This window comes from Rhincodon typus, chromosome 13 (assembly GCF_021869965.1).
Source record: "Rhincodon typus isolate 14 chromosome 13, sRhiTyp1.1, whole genome shotgun sequence".
NCBI lineage: Eukaryota > Metazoa > Chordata > Chondrichthyes > Orectolobiformes > Rhincodontidae > Rhincodon > Rhincodon typus.
The window spans coordinates 55,889,353-55,914,114 of NC_063344.1; the positions used below are offsets into that span (position 1 = coordinate 55,889,353).

The 24,762-nt window shown below is 39.8% G+C and overlaps 1 protein-coding gene across 4 annotated transcripts; it reads left to right on the forward strand.

The window, feature by feature from the left end:
- Positions 1 to 219: 219 nt before the first annotated feature.
- On the forward strand, positions 220 to 14,922 carry LOC109923584 (SLAM family member 5-like). 4 transcript variants are annotated; one of them, XM_048604670.1, is made up of 7 exons: positions 220 to 316; positions 4,725 to 4,919; positions 7,675 to 7,776; positions 7,865 to 8,206; positions 8,774 to 9,046; positions 11,560 to 11,670; positions 14,221 to 14,922. In XM_048604670.1, exons 3-7 carry the CDS (start codon positions 7,752 to 7,754, stop codon positions 14,340 to 14,342), a joined length of 873 nt encoding a protein of 290 aa, XP_048460627.1. In that variant the 5' UTR covers positions 220 to 316; positions 4,725 to 4,919; positions 7,675 to 7,751; the 3' UTR covers positions 14,343 to 14,922. The 4 variants fall into 4 exon arrangements, with proteins under 4 accessions (XP_048460627.1, XP_048460625.1, XP_048460624.1 ...); XM_048604668.1 differs by lacking the exon at positions 220 to 316 and adding an exon at positions 4,096 to 4,130; XM_048604667.1 differs by lacking the exon at positions 220 to 316 and adding an exon at positions 4,154 to 4,332.
- Positions 14,923 to 24,762: the final 9,840 nt, after the last annotated feature.

Genomic DNA, 24,762 nt, shown 5'->3' on the forward strand with positions numbered 1-24,762 from the left:
TGAGATAACACTACTAACAGCCTTGTTATATTATTTGACTAACTCTAGCATACATTTATTCTCCTAATTTAACTTTAACTGTGCTGCAGACCATTTCCTAATTGAAAATCCAGGTGACATGTCATGTATTTTTCTACACCTCCTTGTATTTGGAGATGAGGTTATGGGTTACACTGAAATGCTCTTTGACCTTCTTTCCCACTTACATAGAAGTGTCAGATCCAATCAATGGGGATTTGGCTGAAGAGATTTGAGATGTTCATGAGTTTATCATCCTCCAAATAATTATGATGCAAACCGCCAACATCCTTGATCTGTAAGTCATTGGCTGACAGTTCTATGTGATTTTTGTTTGTTATTTTAACTAAAATAGCATAAATAAACTTTCAATAAACAGACAAATTCCCTGAACCAGATTATGTCCATCCCAGAATTTTGAGAAAGTAGATGAGGATATTGCATGTACCCCAATTATAATCTTCCAGAATTCCTTAGATTCAAGTACCATTCCTTCAGATTGCATGTGTCACATTGCTAAGTAAGAAAGGTGCGAGAAAAAAGTAAAAGAATTATAAAGCAGTTAGCTTCTTGTGTTTTTAGAAAATTACAGGAGTGTATAATTAAGGACAGAGTTGCTGAACATGTTGAACATTTTCAGCTAATCAGAGAGAGCCAGCATGGATTTGAAAAGGGTAGGTCACAGCCGATGACTCTAGCTTATGTTTTTAAAAGCAGTGAACAGGAGATTGCATTCAATATTATCTGCATAGACTTCTAGAAGGCTTTCATAATGCAACACAAAAGAGAATACTAACTAAATTTGAAACCAGTGGAATTGAAGACTCGTGATTGACCTGACCTAAATTAGTTAAGCACAAGGAGACAGAGAGAAGAGATAATGGACAGTGGCTCCAGTTGGCAGGATGTGATTGGTGCTGTAAAGATCCATGTTGCAGTCTCAACTACTCATCACACTTAACCAACAACCTCGACTGTCGGATGGATCAGTGGTTATAAACCAGAGTACTATGGCACACTGGTGAAATTTTCAGGAAGCAGCGCCACTTTATGTTAGTAACGAGGCCAGATCCATTCTTCTGCTCCTGCAGAGCCTCAATGTCTATAATTGAAGGCAGTATCTGCAGACACCAGGACCCCCTGTTGACTGCCACACACAAGCCTCCAGAGCTATGCATGTATAGACTTCTGATACAACACATATGGTATGAAGAAATTGAGTGCGCTGTGGAATTGTTTTTCCTCATTGAAATGTGCTTGATACTGAAAAGGTTGAGAACCGTTGGAATAGATAATCACATATTCAATGACACAAGGATAGTTGTTCTTTAAGTAATGTAGATAGGAATGCAAAATTACCAAGTAGCATTGATAAATTAAATAAACAGAGTTACTTAACAAATCAGCCATAATCTTGAACAACAAGCTGTAAGGGGTTAATTGGCCTGTTCCTAATCCTATGTTTCTAGGTGCAAAAGCCCAATAATTACAAAGCAAGTATGAATTTCATATAAAAACTACATTAATTAATAACATAGCTGGTTTGTATGTATTCTGACAAAAAGAACAAATGCAACTTATTGAAACTAGCCTAAATCTGAATATTATTATGTACATAAAGCTATAAACAAAAAGAACAAATGCAACTTACTGAAACTAGCCTAAATCTAAACATTATTATGTACACAAAGCTATAAACAAACACATTTGATGGTCTTTTATTAATATGATGGAAAGCGCAAGGTCCTCCCACACACATTCACCGCAGGCAGCATTAATGATGCCTATTTGTTTAAGGTGTTTTCAAGTGCTGAATGGAAAATGTGTAGGTCAGTAAAGGTACTTTATATAATCATATTGTAGGGTTGTTCTAACCGAAGTGGTGGGAAAGAAATACATATTATTTATATAGACATGGCTTTTGGTTTAAACAAGAGTGTTGGTGCTTATATTTTGTAATGCCCCTGCAAGTAGAATTAGTGCTAGCATTCTATGAATCTCAAATCAGCCCACATATGAATAAGAATGCAACTAGATGAAAGAGAAGTAAGAATTCACTCATGCAAGTGAAGAAAGTAAGCTACAAAACAACACCTTTGTGGGTGAGATGGCAATTTTTTAACTATGAGTGTTTTGTGGTGCATTTCAACGACCAGGCAATCAAAATAATTTCATTTTAAAATTTAAGTGTTTCAAATCAGTTAACAGTTTTAAGACATTGATGCAATTTTCAAAAGAAGGCTTCAAATCAATTGGTTGCTACAATACAACATTTTGTTTATAAAGAGTGTAAGAATAAACCTAGTAACTACAGGCCAATCAATTTGACCTAAGAGCCAGGAAAGTTTTAAGAAACAATAGTTTGTATCAAAATTAACAGTGGGACAAGTGTGGACTAATTAAAAATCCAGCTCAGATTTATGAAATGCAAACATATGTAACGAACCTGATTGAACTTTTTGATGAAGTAAGCATTGATGAGGGTAATGTGATTACTGTGGTGTATAAGGACTTTGAAAAAAATAATAAAATGCCACATAGTAGTTTTCACAGCAAAGCTGAAGCCCATTGAATAAAAAGGATAGTGATAGCAATGAATAAAAAGTTAGTTGTCAGGAAGCAGAAAGCAGTGGTGAGCTTTTTCACTGGTTTTGTGGAAGGCATACAATTGGATTTCCCAGGGGTCAGTACTAGGATAGCTGCTTTTCTTGATATGTATCAATGATCCATAGTTGAACATGCAGAACAAAATTTGCAAAATAACCAAAACTTGGAAATATAGTTAACAGTGAGGAGAACTGAGATGGAGGACATCTACAGACTAGTGGGATAGGTGAACATGTGGCAGATTAAATTTAATGCAGAGAAATGGAAAGGGATACATTTTGGTAGGAAAAGCAAAGGGAGACAATACAGACAAAATAGCACAATTCTAAAGTGGGCTCAGAAGCAAGACCTGGAGGTATATGTGCGCAATTGTTTGAAGGTGACTGAGCAGGTTGAGAAAACTATAAAAGGGCACAAGGGTTTCTAGGCTTCATATTATAGGGCATAAAGGACAGAAGTGAAGAAGTTCTGATGAATCTTTATAATGCACTAGTTTAGCCTCAACTTGAATATTATGCCCAATTCTGACATTACATGCTAAGAAAGATGTGAAGGTTTTAGAGAGGGTACAGAAAAGATTTCTGTGAATGGCACAGGAAAGAGGCACTTTGGTTAAGTGGTTTGATTGGAGGCAATGGGATGGCTCTGTTTAAAGAAGGGAATGTTGAGAAGATTGCTATAAATGTTCAAAATTATGAGACATCAAAACAAGTAGATGGAAACCCATTCACAAAAGAGTCAAAATGAGAGGACACCTAGGAAAGTGATTAGCAAAAGAATAGAAGGCATAGGAACACTATTTTTTTAATGTGTGTCTGGATTGCACTGCGTGAGAGTGTGATGGATTCAATGGTATCTTTCAAAAGAGAACTGAGTAAACACCAAACAGAAATAATTCGCAGGTTTCTAGAAAAAAGATGGTGATGGTGACGGCAGAGGGTGTATCTTACAGGGCTGATTGGTTTCTTTCTGTGCTAGAAATCTTTCAAGATTCTAGAAAGTGGAATTGAGGATTATCAATTCAGCCATGATCTCATTAAATGGTGTTCAGACTCAATGGGCTGAATGGCCTTCTTTGCTCCTATATTTGTGGCTGTTTTCACCAATGAATTTAAAGATTTCAATATAAAATGAATAAATTAAGTGTCAAATCTAACTGCCAGTCAGTAAGAGATGAACAAAGACCATACAAGATGACAACGAAAAGTTAGCTCATTTCTACACAGCGTCATTCATTCCGTTTAAGGTGAAGGACATCCAGCTGTACCATAATAAACATTAAACGTAGTTCCGCACAGAGGTATACATACCTATACAGATTTACAAGGTGCCCCTTTACTACTAGCCTAATACTGATAGTTAGAAATCACTTTCAGAGCCAACAGTGTCCAGCGCACATCAATCAGCCGGCCCTTCCTGTGAGCTCTGGTTCCAGTTTATGCCCCGTGTTCAGGGCAGTGCGAACAGATGGAGAGGAGGCGCTTGAAGAGAGAAGCAGCAGTCGTGTAAGTGAGGGAGTCTTAGGGAGACTCGGCGACTGGGTAAATAATCAAAGGTGACAGAGAGAGCAGAGTGGTTTCACTGCAAAGTTAATAAAATTCAATAGAAAGTGCATTTTAAAAACAAAAGCTGGTGAAAATGACCTGGATCCAATTTAATTGTGATTCTGAAGTTAATTAGCAGTGGGGGCATAACTAAAACAAAAAGGTACCGTTCAGTTTTCGTTCGAATCAATGTAAAACACATTCACGGATTTTTTTAAAAAGCTCTTTCTTCTGTTTGGAACAAAAATGTTTACCAACAAGATTTTGTCCTGGAATAACAATGTTTTACAGGATTCTTGTAACCAAGTCTATCTAGTTTGTCATTTCAATGTTTTGTGAGATATTTTTCTCTCTCCATTGCACTTCGCGGAGGTGGGTTACAGACTGATCTACTAGCGCACTGTCAGACTAACGGGTTTATTAAACCAGCAACTGCGTGTGAAACGAACTGGGACTATTCTCAAACCTAGATGAAATGTTAACGAATTGAACAGAAGCAGAAACCGAACGTTGATGTGAAACTTTAACCTTGTCTGTCCCTCTCCCTCCACACAGGCTGCCTGAGTTTGCGGAGTCTTGCCAGCGTTTTCTGTCCGTGTCTGAGGAATCGATTTGTTCTGTTACGTGTCGGCACCAGATCGTTGGAGCGCAACACAATGCCTGGATTTGCACCGTGATCTCAGACGCTGTTTCTCAGGCGCAGCCTTTCTTTGCATTTTGATAAGGGAATGTTATAAAGTCTGTCTGGAGGTAAGTGGCCACTGGAGGCGACGCGCAGAACCCTGTCCGCGGGAAAGCTGCAGTTTTGCAAAGCGGTGTTTAAAACGGGGAGCGGCGGTTATTATTGGGACTGTGCATTACCCGCAAGACTCTGTGAAACGACGCGGGGACCTTTCCCTGCATTAAAAGCGCTACATAAATGCAAGTTGATATTACATATTGGAACTTGGAATGCTGTGTCGTGCGAGTTAAAAATTTAAAGCAGAACGTTCAATATGAGACAAATTTGGTTGCAAACATGTGAGTCCCCTTAAACTTGAGGGTTACTTCTGGAAATAATTTAATACGTTTATTCCGAAAAGGGAATAGACCACATGAGGAGTCTTTTTATTTAATGTTTGCATAAATTTTAACTCCAACAGATTCTCTTTGTAGCTGAAATTATAGTTTTGCAAATAAATCAAAAATCTATAGGCAATAATAACAGAAACAAAAACAGAAATTGCTGGAAAAGCTCAGCAGGTCTGGAAGCATCTATGGACAAATCGGAGTTAATGTTTCACATCGAGCGACCCTTCCTCAGAACTGACAATATTATCACATCATTAAATCGAAGTATTTTTACAAGAAATTAATTCAATATTCAATGTAATGTTTGTTCGATTCGCCCTTACGTCTTTTTTTTAAAGTGAATCCTTTGCTCAATTACATCTTTTACTCTTCTGTTGAGATTACTTCAACGGGTGAAGATTGGTCGCAGTAAAATCCGTACAAATACCTTTCTAATTTTAAACCATCTCACCTACGGATACAGTCTTTGCCTGAGATATTTCACAATGTTGCATATCCTTATACGATAAATCCTTCGTTTCGGCATGGTGCTCATAAACTTCGGTTTCATTCAAAGCCAAAAATATTGGTGTGCTTGTGTTTGTCAAAGGCGCTCATTTCACGTAAACATAACGTCGAAGAACAAAGGAGTAAAACAAATTGAAAATCAACGCAATCAAAATCAGTTCAACCTCCGTGTCCTTCTCAATCTCGTACTCATCATGGAAGATACTTGGAATACATTTTCATTACTAATAAATTAATGCTATTAACGCCTTTACTAAAGAGCTAGATCATTAGGAGTTCCTACTATTGAATGTGAGGGCACAGAAAAAATCATTGTACGCCCGTACTTTTCTAGGGCAAAGAGAATGAAGTGTAACTGAGATAGTAAGAACTGCCGATGCCGACTTCTGAAGAAGGGTCCCGACCCGAAACGTCAGCTTTCCTGCTCCTCTAATGCTGCCTGCCCTGCCGTGTTTTCCTCCAGCTCCACACTATGAAGTGTAACTGGTTGGGTTAGATGGTAGAATTTGTTGTATTGACCCCCTGGATTCCCGTGATTGATGATTGAATTTATTCTGGTTGCGTGTTTTTTTTTCCCTTCAAGTGAAACACATTATTTTGACATCCTTTTGCCAATTTATCATCGGATAATATAGGCTAGCTCGTTTTCCATGTTTTTTTTCGCATTCCCTCATTCATTTTGTGCGTGTCAAGGTCAAATTAAGCCACAACTTGTCTGACATTTACTACTGCACGCACAAACATGAAGACTGAATCAGAGAAGTTTAATATTCTAATTATGTGCTTGACTTATACATATTTAAAAGCACCTGCATTTTCCAGAGTTAAACTGTAAAAGGTTATGACGTTGAATTTCCTTGAACATTTGAAATGATCATTTTATGAGTGTAAATATTGGAACCTGTTTCATTTGTTGCTGCTGCGTAAAGCCACTTGCCTTCACAGGGCCCACTTCATCTGCAAGTTCTCTGTGGTCTCAGCCACAGTCTACTTACTACAGCCATTATCTCTCTTGATGGGTCAGTAAGGAGGTGTGATGTTGACAGCATGAAACAGATGAACTGAATTCATCCTCTCCTGTGGTTTAATGCTTTGCTGTTGCAAATTCATTTCCCAAGCCCGGAGATGGTGAGAATCGACAGAGGCAAGGCAGAGAAATTGCAATGATAACTTGTATTCTCGTTTTTAAAAAAAATGTCATATGATTCCTGAATCATCCCATTGTGTTTCTTCGTGGTGTTAATCATCATACATGAAGAACCTTGTAAAATTTTCACACACTCCTGGATCTGTCGTCGTCATCAATCACTCGCTAATGAGTATGATTGTCGACCTAGGAAATACCATGTCAATGGTCATGGGTTCCGTAGGTCCTTGTGTGGCTGATGAGTCTACTCCTACAGCCACATCTCCATTTGGCAGATGTTTGCAAGAGGAGAAATAAGATATAAGGTAATGCTTGTGATATGATAAATATTTCCCACATCAAGCCTCCTCTCTCACACTTTTTCTTGTCTGTCTTTATTTTGCAAATAATATACTGATGATTGGTTCTCTAAGCTATCTGTTCCTGCTCCTTGGAAGACCCAACTGCTTCATTTTCCATCCTATTTAACTGCATTGTGTTCTGGCTCATTCTTCCCCAGGTTCTCAAATCTGTACATCTCTGCATGTTTCTTTCCAATTGTCTTATCCTCCTTGAACTATTAGTTTTCAAATCTGAGCTTGGTAAGAATTGATTACTGCTTCTCTAATTCTCAGACTCATACTTCTCTTAATCTTAGTGGTCTCATACAATGAACTGTGCCCATCATTGATGGTTTCAATTTAAAAACAAAATATCTTAACAGACTACAATTGAGCGAAAGCTAGATTCACATGCAAATGCTGTGCAATTATTCAATAAATTAATTTTAAATGCCTACAGATGAAATTCTTTTATGCTAGACCATGGAAAACAAGAAATAAATATACAGAATACAGCACAGTCAAGAAATCCTCAATATGAAAATGCTCACACTGCTTTCAGGTAAAAGACTTATATGATTATTAAATTGATGGTTGTTCAGGAAGATACGTATTCATCAATTTAATGTAGATTTTTTTTTCAATTTCAGTGTTTAGTTTGCTTACAGTGTTTGGAACAGAGATCTCAGCTATATCCATCATAAATGCAATTGTGGGTAAACAGGTTCTGTTTCCCGTGGCCATCCCATGCGGAAATCAGTGTGAAGTAGCATTTCTGTCAAAATCACCAATTCATGCTAAATTGGCTTCCTGGGGAATAACGCCACTTTCCACACATATTTTGTATAAAAACAGACTGCAAATTGCCACAAATTGCTCTCTGGTGCTGCAGAATGTACAGATTAATGACACAAAACCGTATGCAATACAAATCGATTGCTGTAAACCATCAACAGTGACAGAAGAAACAATATTTCAACTGCAAGTGTTTGGTAAGCTGCTTGATTATATAACTTTAAAATAAATGTTTTTAAACTCAGCTTGTATCTATGACAATTACTGGAAAGCATAATAGCATGGTTACTTAGTGAGAAGGTTCTCAGCTTTGACTCAGGACCACAGCTGAGATCAGGAATACTGTAGACAGAGAAAGGCAGTATGTTCACTCTGTGGGCCCTTGCCTCACCATCCCAGGTCTTTTATTTTTACAGTAAGTTCACCAGCATCTGTAAATAGATTATTTGAGTTATCATTTTCAAAGTCAGGGCCTGTAGTAAATTTCAAGCATCCGTATTAACCCATTAAATTTGTGAGATTTATAGAATTAATTAGAGTTGTAGTACAGACAGAGATTGTACTGACCACAGTACATTGACATTGGCTAGTGTTTGTGTGGGTGATTGACCAAAAATTTCCAGTAATCCAGTTGTACACATTTCCAATTTACATACTTTGTTCAAATATAACCAATCATTTATTTTTCCACAAAATGTAAATGTCAAAATTCATCTAATGCCATCATCTTGCCATTCACCTCCTAATTGTTGTCTCTATTTTAGAGCCAGTTTCCAAGCCTTCGATAACAATAAATTGTTCAACTACAAATGTCAGCCTAAGTTGCTCTGTTTCCAATGGTACAAATGTCACGTTACACTGGGAAAAAAAATCCTCATCTGGAGCCATAAGTAGAATCAATGACGGAGCTGAACTGGTGCTAAGCCACGATCATGAACAGAACCAATACGAGTACATGTGTGTAGCAGAGAATCCAGTCAGCAGTGAAACCAGTGATCCACCGAAACTAGAGAAGTGTAATGGCCATAATTCTAAAGGTGAGAGACTGTAAAATCTACTCTTAACACAGTACTTGACTATTCTCCAGTCCAGCCTCTCCCCTTCCACCCTCTGACAAATGTAAGCCCATTCAAACTCTGCTACCAGCATTATATTTTCAGCATGTTCCATTCATCCACCATCCCCGTGCTCTTTGAACTAAGTGGGCACATTTTCCAGCATCATATCAAATTTAAATTTTCTTCCTTGCTTCCAAGATGCCCCAAGGTCTCACCTATTTATGAAATCTTAGCCCTTTCCATCCTCTGCATTATTCCAATTTTGTACAATTCCTGTTTTAATTGCTCCTCAATTGGTATCTATTCATTCAGCTGTCTGGGCTATATGTCTGGAATGTACTTTGTAAATGTGTCTGAGTCTCAAACTTTCTCTTCCCCGTTTAACATGTTCCAGAAAACTTCTCTTTTGATCAAACGTTTGCTCATATATTCTCACGTTTGCTTTGTGACTTATCTTCAGATTTGTCTAATAATGCTACTCTGAAGTGCCCTGTTTTACTATGTTAAATTCTATGTTAAATATGCAAGTTCTCACTGCTATAGTGAAGAGAGACATGACACTCTTACAGAAGTACATTTTTCACACATATCCTGAATAAATAAAATGCACCTATTGTGTGAAGGTACAGTCAAGTTTGGTCAAGATATTATTAGATGGGGTAGAGATGGCGTCCATCGTTCTGGCAGTTTGATTGTAATTAGGCATGGCTTGCTGAAAACAAGGATGCTCTGAATGCAAATTATCGTAAATTTATGACACAGTTGCAACGAATTTTAATGCATGTCAAATTAATTTCCATCATGCATCCCCTGATCATTGTAACTTCAGTGTTTTGAAGAGTATCTTTACAGAGTACCTGACACTGTGTAACTAACAGTTCAGTTATGCAGTTACTGGACTCTAACAACATTCAACTCAGATTTTTTAAAAGTGAAATCTAGAAAACATTATGTTAGTTAAGGAAATTCACATGTCATTGTTAGCTCGGTTATACCCTTGCTACCTCTGAATTAAATCATTGTACTTTCAAACTTCCTTCAGCACTTCAATAAGATGGTGAACTTGCTCAGTTGATATGAAAGATCCCATGGCATGACTTGATGAAGAGTCAGGAGTTGAGTTCTCCCAGTGTTCCATGAGCATTATCCAATGTTGCAAAAACAGATGAGTGGGTTGCCTCACTTATTTCTGTGTGTAGCTCTTACTCAATGCAAATTGATTGTTTTCCAACAATGCAACTGTGGCAATCCTTCAGAATCAATTAATTCATTGTGAGTCATGCTGGGGACTCACAAACTTGGGCTTTCTTGTGGTGCAGTGGAGGTGACCCCGTACTGGGAGACATTGGTTAAATAAAAAAAACATGAAATTGTGCTATGTGATGAATTAATGCAAGTTATTTTCTCTTTCCTTACACTGACTTCCTTGACATTGGTTGTTCACCCATTATATCTTAGATATTTTCAAGACAACATTAGTACAAATTATTTGTCCATTCCAAAAAGGATGAAGTTATTGATTTACAAGAACCTATAGGCACCTACTCCTCCTTAACAATATAGTTGAAGTCAGCTCTTCAATGCTTACTTACAAAAAAAACGACATCAAGATCTAAAACGTTTGGTGATAAACCTTTAAATGTTTATTATTTATTATTAAAGTGTTTTCAAAAATGTTCTGCAATTCTCTGTTTGTGAAAGTATCCACAGAAACTTTTTATAAAGACAAACATCTCTTCTAGTCTGCTCAGAAAAAATGTGAATGAAAAATTACAAAGTAAACCAAATAGAACTGCGCCATTGTTCTGCAGCAAGCATCATAAGCAGCTGTAAAGGTACCAATATGACCAAGTGCAAACACTATAGAGGCATTCTACTGGAAATAAAGTATTGAATCAAGGATGTGCAGTGACATTTCAATGGTTTGAAAGTATAAATGAGAAAGGAAGAAATGTAGCAACATTGTGTGGGTTTTTTCAATGAGTTCAATGTTATTGCCTCATCCATGAAAGTTTATTGATAACAATGAATCACAGAGCATCCCTCAGCAATTAGCCTCTGATTGAGCCAGATGGGTTTATATTTGGATCTGTTCAGCACCAAGAACCTGATCAGTGGCCTTATGAAAAGATAAAGTTAATACAAGCAATGCCACTGTAAAATGCAATCAACATCATCATGCTTCAAATGAAATGGATATTAGCTTTTTTTTAGAAGAAAACCAATAACATGCAGTGTAGAGTTAATCTCTTGCTCTTTTTATCTGGACTTGGAGTGTCTGTCCATGTATGCAAACAAAAGAAGTAAATTACCTATGTAACAAGTGTGCATTTTCACTTTATTTGGCTTCTATCTATTGAACACGCACACTTTGATGTAGGAACAACGTTTATTTAATTTACACTAATTCTGTCACATCTTAGGTTATTTAAACTGCCAATTTCAGTCATTTCATGCAAGATAAATTTTAATGCATTTCTGATTTATTTCAGGTTGGCGGGCACCAGTCTTTATAAGTACTGCAACTGTGTTGTTTTTTGGTTTGGTTATAATTATTATAATCGGTTTCAAAACAAAACCAGCTGCCTGCAATAAAGGAAACAGTAAGTACAAATTATTATTTGACAAAAGTATAAGGATTCAGCAGAAGTTCAAGGATATTTATTACTCATTCCATGCATTAAAATATTTATGGACAGAAAAAATTAAGCGAGAAAAGTTTCAGAAATATACAGTTAGTCAAATTAGTTATTTCAAGATTAGATATTGGTGTTGAATTACAGTCTAAATCATACAAATAATGCATTTTAAAAACTCAGAAATCAAATCACTTATTTCTATTTTTAATGATACTTACTAAGTCAAGATAACCTAAACTTTGTTTTCTTGCTGATTAAAAGTGCACAACCAGTGGTATCAAAAGTAATATCTTTCACATGTCCGTGCATTCAAATATTTATGAAATGCTGTCTGTAAAATTTCCCAAACTGTGTCCCTGAACCATCCAATCCTCACATTAAACAGCTTCTTGCCATTTTGATCCAAGAATGTAGAGGTGGATTTTATGGTCCTCTGCTGGTGTGTTTGCCCTTAGCCAATTAATGTCATGACCCAGCGTAACATGGCTGGGAGATAGCAGAGCTTTTGAAGGAGGTGGAGAACATAGCTCCCATTAAAATTCAGCCTGTAGGATGATTCAGTCCTTCAGGCTTGCCATACCATTCAGTTAGATCAAGGGTGATCTGTACCTCAGTTCACGTTATTCCCTGAGAATTTCTATAGGAAGGAAACCCGCTATCCTTACCTGGCCTAGCCAAATGTGACTTGAGACCCACAGAAATATGATGACTCTGAGCTGCTAAGCTGCTCAGTTAACTCAAACTGCTACAAAATCCAAGAAAACCAATGAAACTGAATGGACCACTGGTCATTGACTAGAAAAAAATACAACAGGAAAATGAGCCCTGTTGACTCTGCAAAGTACTTCTTTGTAAGATTTGGGGGATCAAAATTGAGAGAACTATCCCACAGAATGATCAAACAACAGCCTGAACTATTCATATTCAAAGAACCATGCAAAATTACAAGCAATGTTCCAGTCACCACCAAACCATTCCTAGATATATCCTATTCTACCAGCAGGACAAACCCAGCAGAGATGGCAGCACATTGGTATACAGTTGGGAGAGAGTTGCCCAAGGAGCACTCACATTGACTCCAGACCTCATGAACTCTCATGGCTTCAAGTTAAAAATGGGCAAGGAAGACATCGTGCTGATTACCACCTATCTTGCAACCCACCGCCCCGCCCCCCCCCCCCCCCACTCCCCTACCCCCTCAGTACACCTCAGTGTTGAACACCAATTTCAGAAGCAGAGAAGGTGGCAAAGGCAATGAATGTACTCCAGTTGGCAGACTTCAATTTCCATCACCCAATGTGGCTCATCAGAAGCATTACTGACAAAGCTGGTTGAATCCTAAAGGACATAAGAGCTACACTAAGTCTATAGCAAGCGCTGAAGGAACCAACAAGAGGGAGAAACTTACTTGACCTCATCATCACCAATCTACCTGTCATAAATGCATCTGCTGTGACAGTATTAGCAGTAAAACCACCACACAATTCTTGTGAAAACGAAGTCCCTTATTTCACACTGAGGATACCTTCCTTCATGTTGTATGGCATTATCAACATGTTACATGGGGCAGGTTTTGAAACTGGAAGTTCTCCTCCAAGCCATACACATGCTGTGTTGAAACTATATCATTGATCTTTCACTATCACTGGGTCAAAACACCCTTCTTAATGGCACTGTGGGTGTCCCTACATGGCAAAGACTGCAGCAGTTCAGTAAGGTAGCTCATCACCACCTTCTCCAGTGCAATTAGGGATGGGCAAGAAACGCTAGCCTTGCTTGTGAATTTCACATCCTGTGAACAAATAACTTAAAAATCCTTTGATACTGTTACGTAATAAAAAATACAATCAGTCTTGATAGCTTTAATTATTCCAGTAACTACACAATTCAACTGTCAATTTGAGATTTTTTCCAGTATTTGTTTGATTAAATGTTTCTTGGTTTCTCTGCTAAGTGATCCAGCTGCAATTTTAATATTACATTCTCTCATTTTTGATAACTCCTCAAGGGAAAATAGTTAATTCTTTTCAGCACCTCGACTTGTAATTCTTTGAGTATGGAAAATAAATTTCCAAAGAACTACATGATTGAATTAAGTGTATAGCTTGGAAACACATGATCAGGCTAATCCACCCATCTCATACCAGTGTTAATGCTCCATATGACGCCCCTCCCCATCTGAACCTGTTCTCATAACTTTACAGTCCTTGTCCCCTCATTTCTTTATCTAGCTTAGGTAAAGTTTAGTTTAAATACATCTGTGCTATTCTCTTCAAATACTATTTGTGGGATCAGGTTTCACACTCTAACCATGTTATTGTTAAAAATTTTATGTAATTCTTCTCTCCCACTAACTATATAGAGAGGAATATAGTAGAGAAATGTAATGCCTGATCTGTTGTACATTGAATGGCCAGAGCTGTAAACCTGTGTTTTATCAGCTTGTATAATTATGTATTTCTGACCAGTTTTCAAAAACTAATAAGCTGATGTGAATCTTATGTACTTTCTCAGATATAGCAATAGGAAAATGGAATGAAGAAACATGTTACCTAAATCATAGAGAAATTAAAGCCACATATATTACGAGAATTGACTCAGCTGAACACTGTCCATCATCTGCTCAGTGCTACTGAATATAACATTTAAGAGGAAGAAATTGAATTTAACTGAGCTGCCAAATAAAGGTTATTTTTGTGGAGTTTTTTTTATTATGTCAGAGAATGTAATAAAATTATTTTTTTTTACACACACACTGACATAATTGCAGGTTCTGCAGTAGCCTCACCTAATATCTATACTTCTGCATCAAATACTGCTGCTCATTGGGCCCTGGCAACTTATTCTACTGTGTGCTGTAGAGAATGCTGATGCAAACTGCGACACATTGTATCTCCAGCAATGACCAGCTCATTCATTCTGATGATTAATGCTGCATTTGTAAGATGAAACCTTTGTTTAGCTTTGCTACATGGAAATCCTTTCAGCTCTGTTGAGATACTTAACTTTTCAGAGACATACATACAGATTGTGAATCTTGTTTTGTGGTAAATTTAAAATAAACTAGCTTTGTATCAGTGATAACATCTGTGATTACCTGATTCGCAATGTCACTGGATGATAAATTGTAAATCTGTGAGATGATACTGACTGTTGAAAACAGGAACAATGATGTATGTAGATTTACAACATGTATGTAATGCCATTTAGTAATAAAACGAGTTATTCCTTAGTTTGTCAGTGTGATCAGCCAGGAACAACTGCTGGCTATTGCTCAACTCCTTTGTTCATTAGTTCCAGTAGGAGGGTGTGCCTATCTGATGTTTTATGAGGGATAACATTTGACTTTTTTCCCTGGAGCTTGGGAGACTGAGGTGTGAGATAATAGATGTCTATAAAATCATGAGAGGCATAGATATGGTAGATAGCCAACTGCTTTTCCCCATGGTAGGGGAATCTAAACTAGAGGGCATAAGTTTAAGGTGAGAAGGGAGAGATACAAAAGGGTCCAGAGGGGTAAATTTTTTCACACAGAGGATAGCTAGTGTCTGGAACGGGATGCCAGGGATAGCGGTGGACGCGAGTACAATTTTGTCATTTAAGAAACATTTAGACGGATACACAGATAGGACAGGTGTCGAGGGATATGGACCAAATGCAGGCAAGTGGACCACTGTAGTTTGATTGTGAAAACAGGGTGCATGGGCAAGTTGAGCAAAGGACCTGTTTCCGTGCTGTAGACCTCTGTGACTCGAATTGGCTATAATTAGTGACTCAAAGCCTAATCATTTTCACTGTTTGAATGAATATTCAGTTTAGGTATCAGGGTAACCAGTTTGCACAACTATATCCAGCAAGGAAGAAAAAAAAATTGGAGAAAGTTTTACAGCAAAGATGGAAGTAACAGCCAAATCTCACAATCTTATGCATATGAAGAAAAGAAGAATAGAGTATATAGATTATTAACCAATGCAGCGATAACTTGCACCACTTAATGTGCATTAGTTTATGCCACCTTTCAAAGGTGAGCTGGCTGGATATGAAATAATGCAACAGTCGTGAGATTGTCCCCACCCCTAGTATTTTAGATATTGTGTTGGCGGCATTGGTACAGGCGCTATAACAGAAAGGAGGGGAACTCTTGCCTTCAGGGTGGGCGGCCAGGCAGGAGGAGCAGGGACCTTTCCAGAGAACAACTCAGAAGACAGGGGGATCCAGTGGTCATTGTAAATCCAAACTTTCAAAATATTAATGGGAATAGATAGGGTAGTACAGTAAATAGAGAGCAAAGATTTCTGCTCACTGGGGACCTTAGGACAAGGAGGCATTGTCAAAAAAAAGTCAGAAACTGATCATTTAGACAGTAAATTAGAAATTATTTCTTCACACAAAAATCAGGAGAAATTTGGAACTCCATATGAGTGGCAATCTGAGATTGCTGGAGCTTTGCTATTGAAAGGTGTAAAGAATGTTCATAGATCATAGAATCACTATATTGTGGAAACAGGCCCTTTGGCCCAACAAGTCCACACCGACCCTCAGAGCATCCCACCAGACCCATCCCCCTATAATCCACCTAATCTACACATCCCTGAACACTGAGCAATTTAGCATGGCCAATCCACCCAAGCTGCATATCTTTGTACTGTGGGAGGAAACCGAAGGAAACCCACGCAGACACAGGGAGAATGTGCAAACTCTACGCAGACAGTTGCCTGAGGGTTTAATTGAACCCAGGTCTCTGGAGCTGTGAGGCAGCAGTGCTAACCACTGAGCCACTGAGCCACTGTGCCACCCCAAAGGCAAGTGGAGCTATGTTACAGATCACACGTGATCTCATTAATGTTGTATTGCCTGACATACTTGCACTGTTGCAGGGAACAATGCCAAGAATCTACTGCCAAGAATATAAATGTAAGGCCACATGAAATGTAATGGCCTCAGATGAGTGGTCAAGGTCAGTGTATGAATCTTTACATGCCAAATCAAAACAATTGTACTGCTAACCTCACACACCGCTGAGGCAGAAGTAAGAGACACAAGTAGGAGAAGTGTTCTCTGAAGATCAGACTAAAGTTTTCATTAAACTGTTCTCCTTCGTCCTCTGTGGTAGCTTACCTTCCCTGCTGTCTCTGCTCCATCTCCCTTTGATGCTGCAGCCCAAGATGAACTGCAACTGGAGTCCCCAGGACTGCGAGAAAGTGGTGTCACCCATAGAACTTTCAACACCACACAACATTTTCAAAATGTCCAGCAGCTCCTTCCCTGCTGATTGAATAACTTTTCACAATTGCTCCACAAACAAGTACTTCTAATAACTTTGCAATCATAAACAGACAGTTAAAAGCACTATTCCAGTACATTGGGTAATCCTTTCCATTGGGGTCCTTCATGCACTGAGCTGTACCTGTTTAAGAAAGGATATTAACTGAAACAATGAGCACCAAAATAGAAAGTGGAGAATCACTTGCTGTGCCCATGGGGAACACACCCACACAACTGACCTTGTGAACATGGCGATTAGTGCAGGCCGTACCAGAATTAGTTTGAAAACTGCCAACATGAAACTGAGTTTTTCAGCTGTATAATTCCTGTATATCTTCCAGATTTTTCAAGCCACATTGCACCAAACCTCCACAAACCACCTCATTGCTAGAGGAATATGAAAAACCTTTTCACCCAGAGGACGATAGGGATCGAGAATGCCTGGGAGGGTAGTTGAGGCAGGAAACCTCACAATCTTTAAAAAGTAGTAGGATGAGCACTTGAAGTGCCATAACATTCAAGACTGTGGGCCTACTGTAGGAAAGAGGAACTGGTGTAGGTAGTAGAATACTTTGGGTAGTACGGACTGGATGGGCTGAAGGACCTTCTGTACTGTATGATTCTATGAATAGTGTGGAAAGAGGATTGTTATTTAAAAACAAACACTTCCTGGTTATTATAAAGCCCAGTATGACTCAGTGGGTAGAATCTTACAGGGCGCTGAGTGACATGGACGCTCATATGAAATTTGGGAGAAACATGTGGGAAGTTGAGTGAGGCCTTTCTTGATGTCAGGAGCAGTTAGTTACATTTTCCAATGGGGTTCCAGAAGTCAATATGAGATTCTCACTTGGCAGTAATGAGACGCTTATTAACTGGGATTATCGTTTGTTGTCAACCTAATTAACAGGACATCACACCTCATCAGTCTACAGCTTCCTATCCTACCACTCATCAGAAACAAATTGGATGCTGAGAATTGACATGGCTGTCTGACTGGGCACCTGGTGACTCCAGCTTGCTGTTTGCTCCTCCAGGATTAAATGGTTGACATGTGGCATCGATGTCTAAGGGGGCACTCCCGGCAAGAGCCACATGAGCAGTAACTGCTGTCACAGACACCTCCTGGCCTGTCATAGTCCACCTCTATGATCCACTTACAGGATGCTTCTGCACTTTGGAACTACACCCCAGCAACTAGTGTTGAAATGCTGCTACAAGAACACCTTGGACAAAGGGGCAGGCACCCAGATCATGGACTGGACCAGGGAGCATTTCAGGGCTGCTCACATGCTCTTTTAATGCACATTTACTAAGCACCTACCTGGATGTTTGCAGCCTTCCTGCCTTGTCTTGCCTGCTGTGCCATCCTTTTTAGCATGTTGGAACTTTAGCCAGATGGCTCACAGTACTGCTGTTCTAACTTTCTGTTTAGCACTGATATAGAGCCAGGCAACTTGTCAGTAGGAATCAGCTTAGTGAGAGTGAATAACCTCCTGTAAGGCACAATAGCAACCTGTACAGAAAACACACTGCACCATTTTTCAACCAAATGGGCATGTCTGAAAGTATGTGGGAGTAGTCCCCCACTGAGTCAAGGCGAGCTGCAGTCACTCAGAGGGTCCTGGTACAGTTGGCAACAGCAGAGTACAAACACAGTCCAGGAGATTGGCCACAATCTGTCATCTGCTTGAAGTGGTCACTGTCAAGTGATACATATGATGACAGTCCAGAGAATGGGCCCCAGTGAGCCGTGTTGGGCCAGGTCAGGGATATGATCAGTCATTAGCTCATTAGCTGGCACTGTCTGTCAAAGTTGGCCGGGGGCTGTACAGCAGAGATCCATACATTTTGCATTGGGTGGGTGTGTTAAAGGAGTGTTGTAGGGGGTGGGGGGGTCCTCTGTAGCAATAGTGGATGGAGGCATTCGATGTGGTGGAGAGAGGCAGACTCATGGCTTGAGGTAGGGACAAGGATGTTGAGGGGGAAGACAAAAGATAAAGTGGGGAAACAATCAGGAATGGGAGGGTATGAAAGACTACGCAAGGGAGGTTTCTGTGGTCTCCACAGGGGGAGCATACAACATCATGATAGCCACCATCAAATCGTGTCAAGGCTCAGGGGCAAGGAGGAAAGTTGGAGGCAGAGTTCAATATGATGGGTGTCCATGTCAGGGAGGGAGGGCTTCTGGGGATATCGGTCCAGATCAAGCCTGTTGGTTGTTGTTTGCCCACCATAGTGTTGCATCCCATGCCATCACTTTCCTATTGCTAGTAATGACATCCAACTAGAAAATACCCTCACCCAGGGTGAGCAGAGTCTGTCAGTTTGATGAGCAAAAGCACAAGCTTCACTTTTTCTCGATGGGAGGCCATCGAGAGGGCAATTACATCAATAATTCTCTTGCAGAATACTGCTTCCCATCATGTGCAATCATATCCTCGCGTGTGTGTGAAATGCATGCGTTGTACAAGTATTTGGAGGGGGAGGGGTGGCAAATGCTGGTCACGAGCAATGTCCAAAATGTCATTTCTCCTTGCAAATTGCACACAAACATCTCAATGAATCAGAAATAATTGTAATTGACTGTATATAAGAGGCAGTTACTGGCCACAACCAACACAGATCATGCATGACTTCCAAGGATGCTGTGGAGCACAGAACCAGATCCCTTTCCACCTGCACTGTAAGTATTATGATAGCTGCTACTGTTTGCAATGATAACTTTCATGATTGATGTGAAACTGGAATGGGAAGGGTTTGAAGCACACAGAATATTTCCAAACTGCTGCCATGTGTTTGGAACTCAGCTGGTGAAACACATTTCCAAATAAGTGCCTCTCTTAAAAAGCCATGATAACTCAATACACAGCCTGCCTTATTGGGGTGCTGCATGTCTTATTGTTTGGACAAGTGTGTGCAGTCATCATCTGCAGGGTGTGCCAATAATGACTCTTTCACGGCCAAGAACCTGTTCTGTTCCTTTTGTTCCAAACACGGGTTCATTGCCATCAGGAAAGATAGATCCATATGTCCCAGGACAGTGTGACTGAACCAGACTAGCTGCTGGATTGTGAGCTGAGATCTGCAGGGGTGAATGGCCATCCTCTCTCAGTGACTGAGAAGGTGTACAGATATGTTGAATTTCCAAACAACTGGCTCCTTCCAGGGAGCAATGGGGGAGCTGTATGGGATCTTTCAGTCTTGCACTGACAGTTGAATCAAAACAGTGACTGTACACTTGTATCAGAACAGTGACTGTTGCTAACTGTGCAAGATCCCACACTGGTTCATCTTGTTTACTGCAAAGAGGTCAGTGCTGCAGCTCAGGCAGCATCCAACAGCACAGCTAACTTCCCCATGGTGCCATCACAATCAACTACATACACATTGCACTGAGAGGGCCACACCATGATGCCACAAAGTTCATAAATAGGAAGAGCTTCCATTCCAGTGAAATGCAAGTGATGTGGCCACCAGTTCCACTCCTTTATAGTATATGCCCAGTAATTGCCATGACTCCTACATCTCGGATCACTGTCGTGTACCTGCTGCATTTGAAAGTTCTGTTTCCTTGCATTACTGATTATTGGGAATTGGCAGCAGTGTTCTGAGGAGAATAAGGAAACTCTTCTTGTTCATGACAGAGCTCAGCTGTACTGGGTGCTACAAGCCAGATATGACCTGAATGAAACCCACTTCCAGTAGAGGAGAGCTGGGTGCTGCAGACAATGCTGGATTGTAAAATAATTGTCAGTCACCATTTTGGGGGCCAAATGCAGACTATGTTCACATTATTTCTCACCAGTTTTGGTGATTGTAATTAAAAGATCTTCTTTGAAATTTTCAGAATGCTTCCCTATATGTCGTGGCCCGCACCAGAAAATGATAAGATGTGGTCTATAGTGGGCACTGGGTCCAATGTAGGTGTGACTTAGAGACAATGGTGAGATGGAGGATGTGGCTAAGACCAGGTAAGATGTATAACTTGGTAGCTAAACAATAACTGAGGGCAAGAAAATGGAGTTGTAGGTGTGAGGAAGTGTCAGCTATGTCCATCAGCAGTATGGGTTTGGGGCTGCTGTGCCTTACTTTATCACTGAAGAGCAACTTTGGAGTATGTACTGTAGAATTCAGCCAGGATTTAAAGGTGGCATTGGTGCCAGGGGCGCCAAACTGTTCTGGATTATCCAGAGAGAGTGAATTCTTCTGGCTATGGCGAATGTTTGAATAGAGCAAGAATTGGATGAGAGGTGCACTATAAGCGCAAGAAAGGCAGGTGAGTTTGGGAAGATAGTTTGAGAAAACTCTCTAGGCCTCATGCAGAAAAACCCTCTACGAAACTCAATGAAATTGGCACTTCATTAAAAGAAACATACGACACAGCGCAGTATGTTTGTTTTCTTAATTGTTCTGAGTTTTGTTGCATCAATGCTGTGAATGCTGGAAAATTTGGCTCCATCTTGCCATTGGCATTGACACTGCAGAGGAACAGTCACCTGCGAACCGCTGCAGATCTGCTACTACTGACAAACTGTGCAACACACCGTTCTTGAAAAGGTGCTAGTGCAGAAAGAATGTAGAGTGGGCGGATTGTGAACTCACCTAGAGTCTGTTCTCGATCTTGCAGAACCTGTTGAGTTCCACTCTAAAACATTTGGTCTTCACTCCAACCCTCTAATGTTTTTATTTAAAAACATCATCTGAGACTTTAGACTTTTGACTCCCACTTGCTGCTGCAAAGTACAGGTAGTTCTGCTATTACACGTGTTTCATCAATGCGAATTGGCTATAACGTGATTGTGAATGCTGTTTGGTTAACACGAGCTTTCTGCTGTACAGGTATAGCGATTTTCTATAGAGCAATTCTCTATAGTTTGAGGTCGCACTGGAATGCAACTAACACATTATACCAGAACTACCTGTATTGAATTTGTATTTTGGGTAAATACTATATGTGCAGTGTTGATGGAGAAACTCAGAAAAATTATTGAGAGTCATGAGTGTATGATGCTGGATTTCTGGAAGGTTTTTTTGTGGTCTTTGAAAATCTATCAATGGTAAGACCATCGCTAATGGGGTTTCTAATTGCACTCCCTTACTAGCTGAAGACAACAGTGCGATGAAACTGAGGCAACAGAGAGGGATAGCTATGCACAGCGAGGGGTGAGGGAAGGGTCTAAACAGAAGATATCCACCTTCAGTGAGAACATTTCCTATAGCCACTCCTTCCAGGAATGGCGTCTGAGGATTTACAGTTCACTAAGGAGGTAGCCAGTGACCTTCACTGCCTGCTCCAAACTGACCTGTAGCTGGAGGACAGGACAAGGAGAGAGCTGTTATTGACAATGACAGTCAGAAACATCCTCATTTTTTTACAATGACACAGCCTTTTGTTCTGAAGCTAGAAATATTGTCAACATAGCTAACCATTGCATCAGGGGGGTACAGAGACTCTGTATCTCAGGGGACGAGTCTTCATTGTTACTAGAGAGAAACTAGATGAGTGGGAACATGGCTTTGCTAGGGTCAAGAAATTCTCATTGCCACAAGAAGCCATCAACTGCACGCGTTATACTCTTTAGTTGCCACCTATAAATGGACAGATGCACACATCAGTAAGGGATCCTTCTTCTTGTGTGTCACTGACATATGATCACGAACAAAAAGTCATGTCAGTGAATATGCACTGCCCTGACAGCATCTACAATGCTTTCATCCTGTGACCATTACCCAGTACCACTTTTGTTTTAGCTACCAAAACAAATCAGAGGTTGGTTGCTTGGTAATAAGAGCTACCAGTTCTCCATCTAGTTCATGACTTCCCTTCTCCACACAACCACATGTGAACAGTGGCATGTACAAGGAGAGCTCTTCCGCTGCTAGGAATGTCCTGGACACACTGATCAGGAAAATTCCCTAGTATTCAGTGGGGCATGTCTCAAAATTTGTGATAGCCTACTGTGTCCTCCAACAACAGGCTCTCATGAGGGCCCAGCCCTTGTCACAGCAATTTGCAAAGACCTCAGGGAAAGGAGCTGGAAGCGGGCGGGGTGTAGGGACCAGATGCCTTGAATTGACTTCTATGGCTACCTCCTCCTATTCTCAACACACAGGTTCACCTCCTGGACCACTCTAGAAATGTGACCTCTCCTCTTTCCACTTCAGAGGATAAGATATTCAACGAGTACGTTAGAGAACCAGGGAACCCTTCTTCTAGCCTACTACTTGATTCCTCATCTTATTTCTCCCTGAAAGACTTTCAGCAGCTAAACTATGTTCCTATTCAAGAAGTGCAAGTGAACTTTATGAAACACAGGATATTTGTAACAGATTATTGGCCACGTATTCACCAGAATCACTAGAGAGAGTGCAGCCATCACATAAGCAGTGACCACCTCACCCGGGCATATTGTGTATTGTGCATACTCACAAAAAGGGTCTAAGGCCATGACTAACAGGTATGAAAGGTGTCCAGCCTATCTCAAATTCCCCTAAAAGGGTAAGGCATCTTGACAATTTGAGCAACAGTTGAAGCTAGCTATTTCACATGGTGACTATGCAGTAGCAACATGGTGTTATTTTCCACTAAGAGGATGCTGCTGTTAAACTGAAAAGGTGCCCTGCCAACCTGTCATGAGAATAGATCCCTATCCCAGATTACTTATGGACATATTGAACTTTTAATTACAACTTTTTTTTAGAAGACGACATACAACTAAAAAGTTAACTGCAGATGTAAATTGTGAGTGCCTGGCCAAGACCTGAGAGGAATCATGAAATGACACACCATAAAAAGTGCCAAACAGCAACCCTTCAAATGGAGAAATGTTATTCAAAACAAACTAGGCTCTGATCTTCTACAGCTACAGAAATAATTAGCAAAGGAGTAAAGATGGCTACTGCAATTATACAGGACTTTGGTTGGATCATGCCTGGAGTACAGAATAATATACAGAAAAATAATGTATAGAAAAAAAAACCACCTTACAGCAGAAGGCCATTTCCTGTGGATTATGTCCCAAACTGCAACCACGTTTGGGTTTTACCCTTGCAAACCTACACAGAGAAATAGGTTAAAAACCCAGATGCAACTCGTCTGTGTGTGTTAGTGGTTTTATATTTTGATGGGAACTCACGCTGTGAAGGTCGTAACTTGAGGGCAGGCATTTGACTGTCCTACAATTCAGGTCAAGAAAGGTTCTCTCTCACATTGAATGCTGGCAGCCAGTCAAGTTAAATGAAGTCACTGTTGAAAAGGAAACAAGACAAAGCCTACCTCTTGGAGAGCCAAGAATCTCAAAATCATCTGGTTTACTACTAACATTAGCAATTAGTAGTTAATGATCTCACCTTTCCTTTAACTCAAGGAAGCCTGATCAATTTGGCTACTTCTAAAAAATAAATACCTTTGGACTGGGAAAAGACATCCACAAGGAAAGGAAGGGATCTTTTCTAAATGAACTTTGTTGCAACCAATCGACAGAGGAGTTACATTAGAAAAAGGAGCCAATTCATCCTTCCTTACACAGGAGGACAATCAAGAGAGGGGTTAAAATCTGGAATCGTAATGAATTGGGAAGTCCTTGCCCACAGACTAATCTAACATGACCACAGAAACGAGTAATGTGATATATTAATTCCAGTGTTACTGTGACGCCAGATACTTAAACTATATGTCCCATAGACTGATGAACCATTTCAAACAGCATATATTCATCTGCCCATAATAGACAAAGTACTGACCAGCATGTGCTTGCAAAATTCAGAACACAATATCTAACATTATAT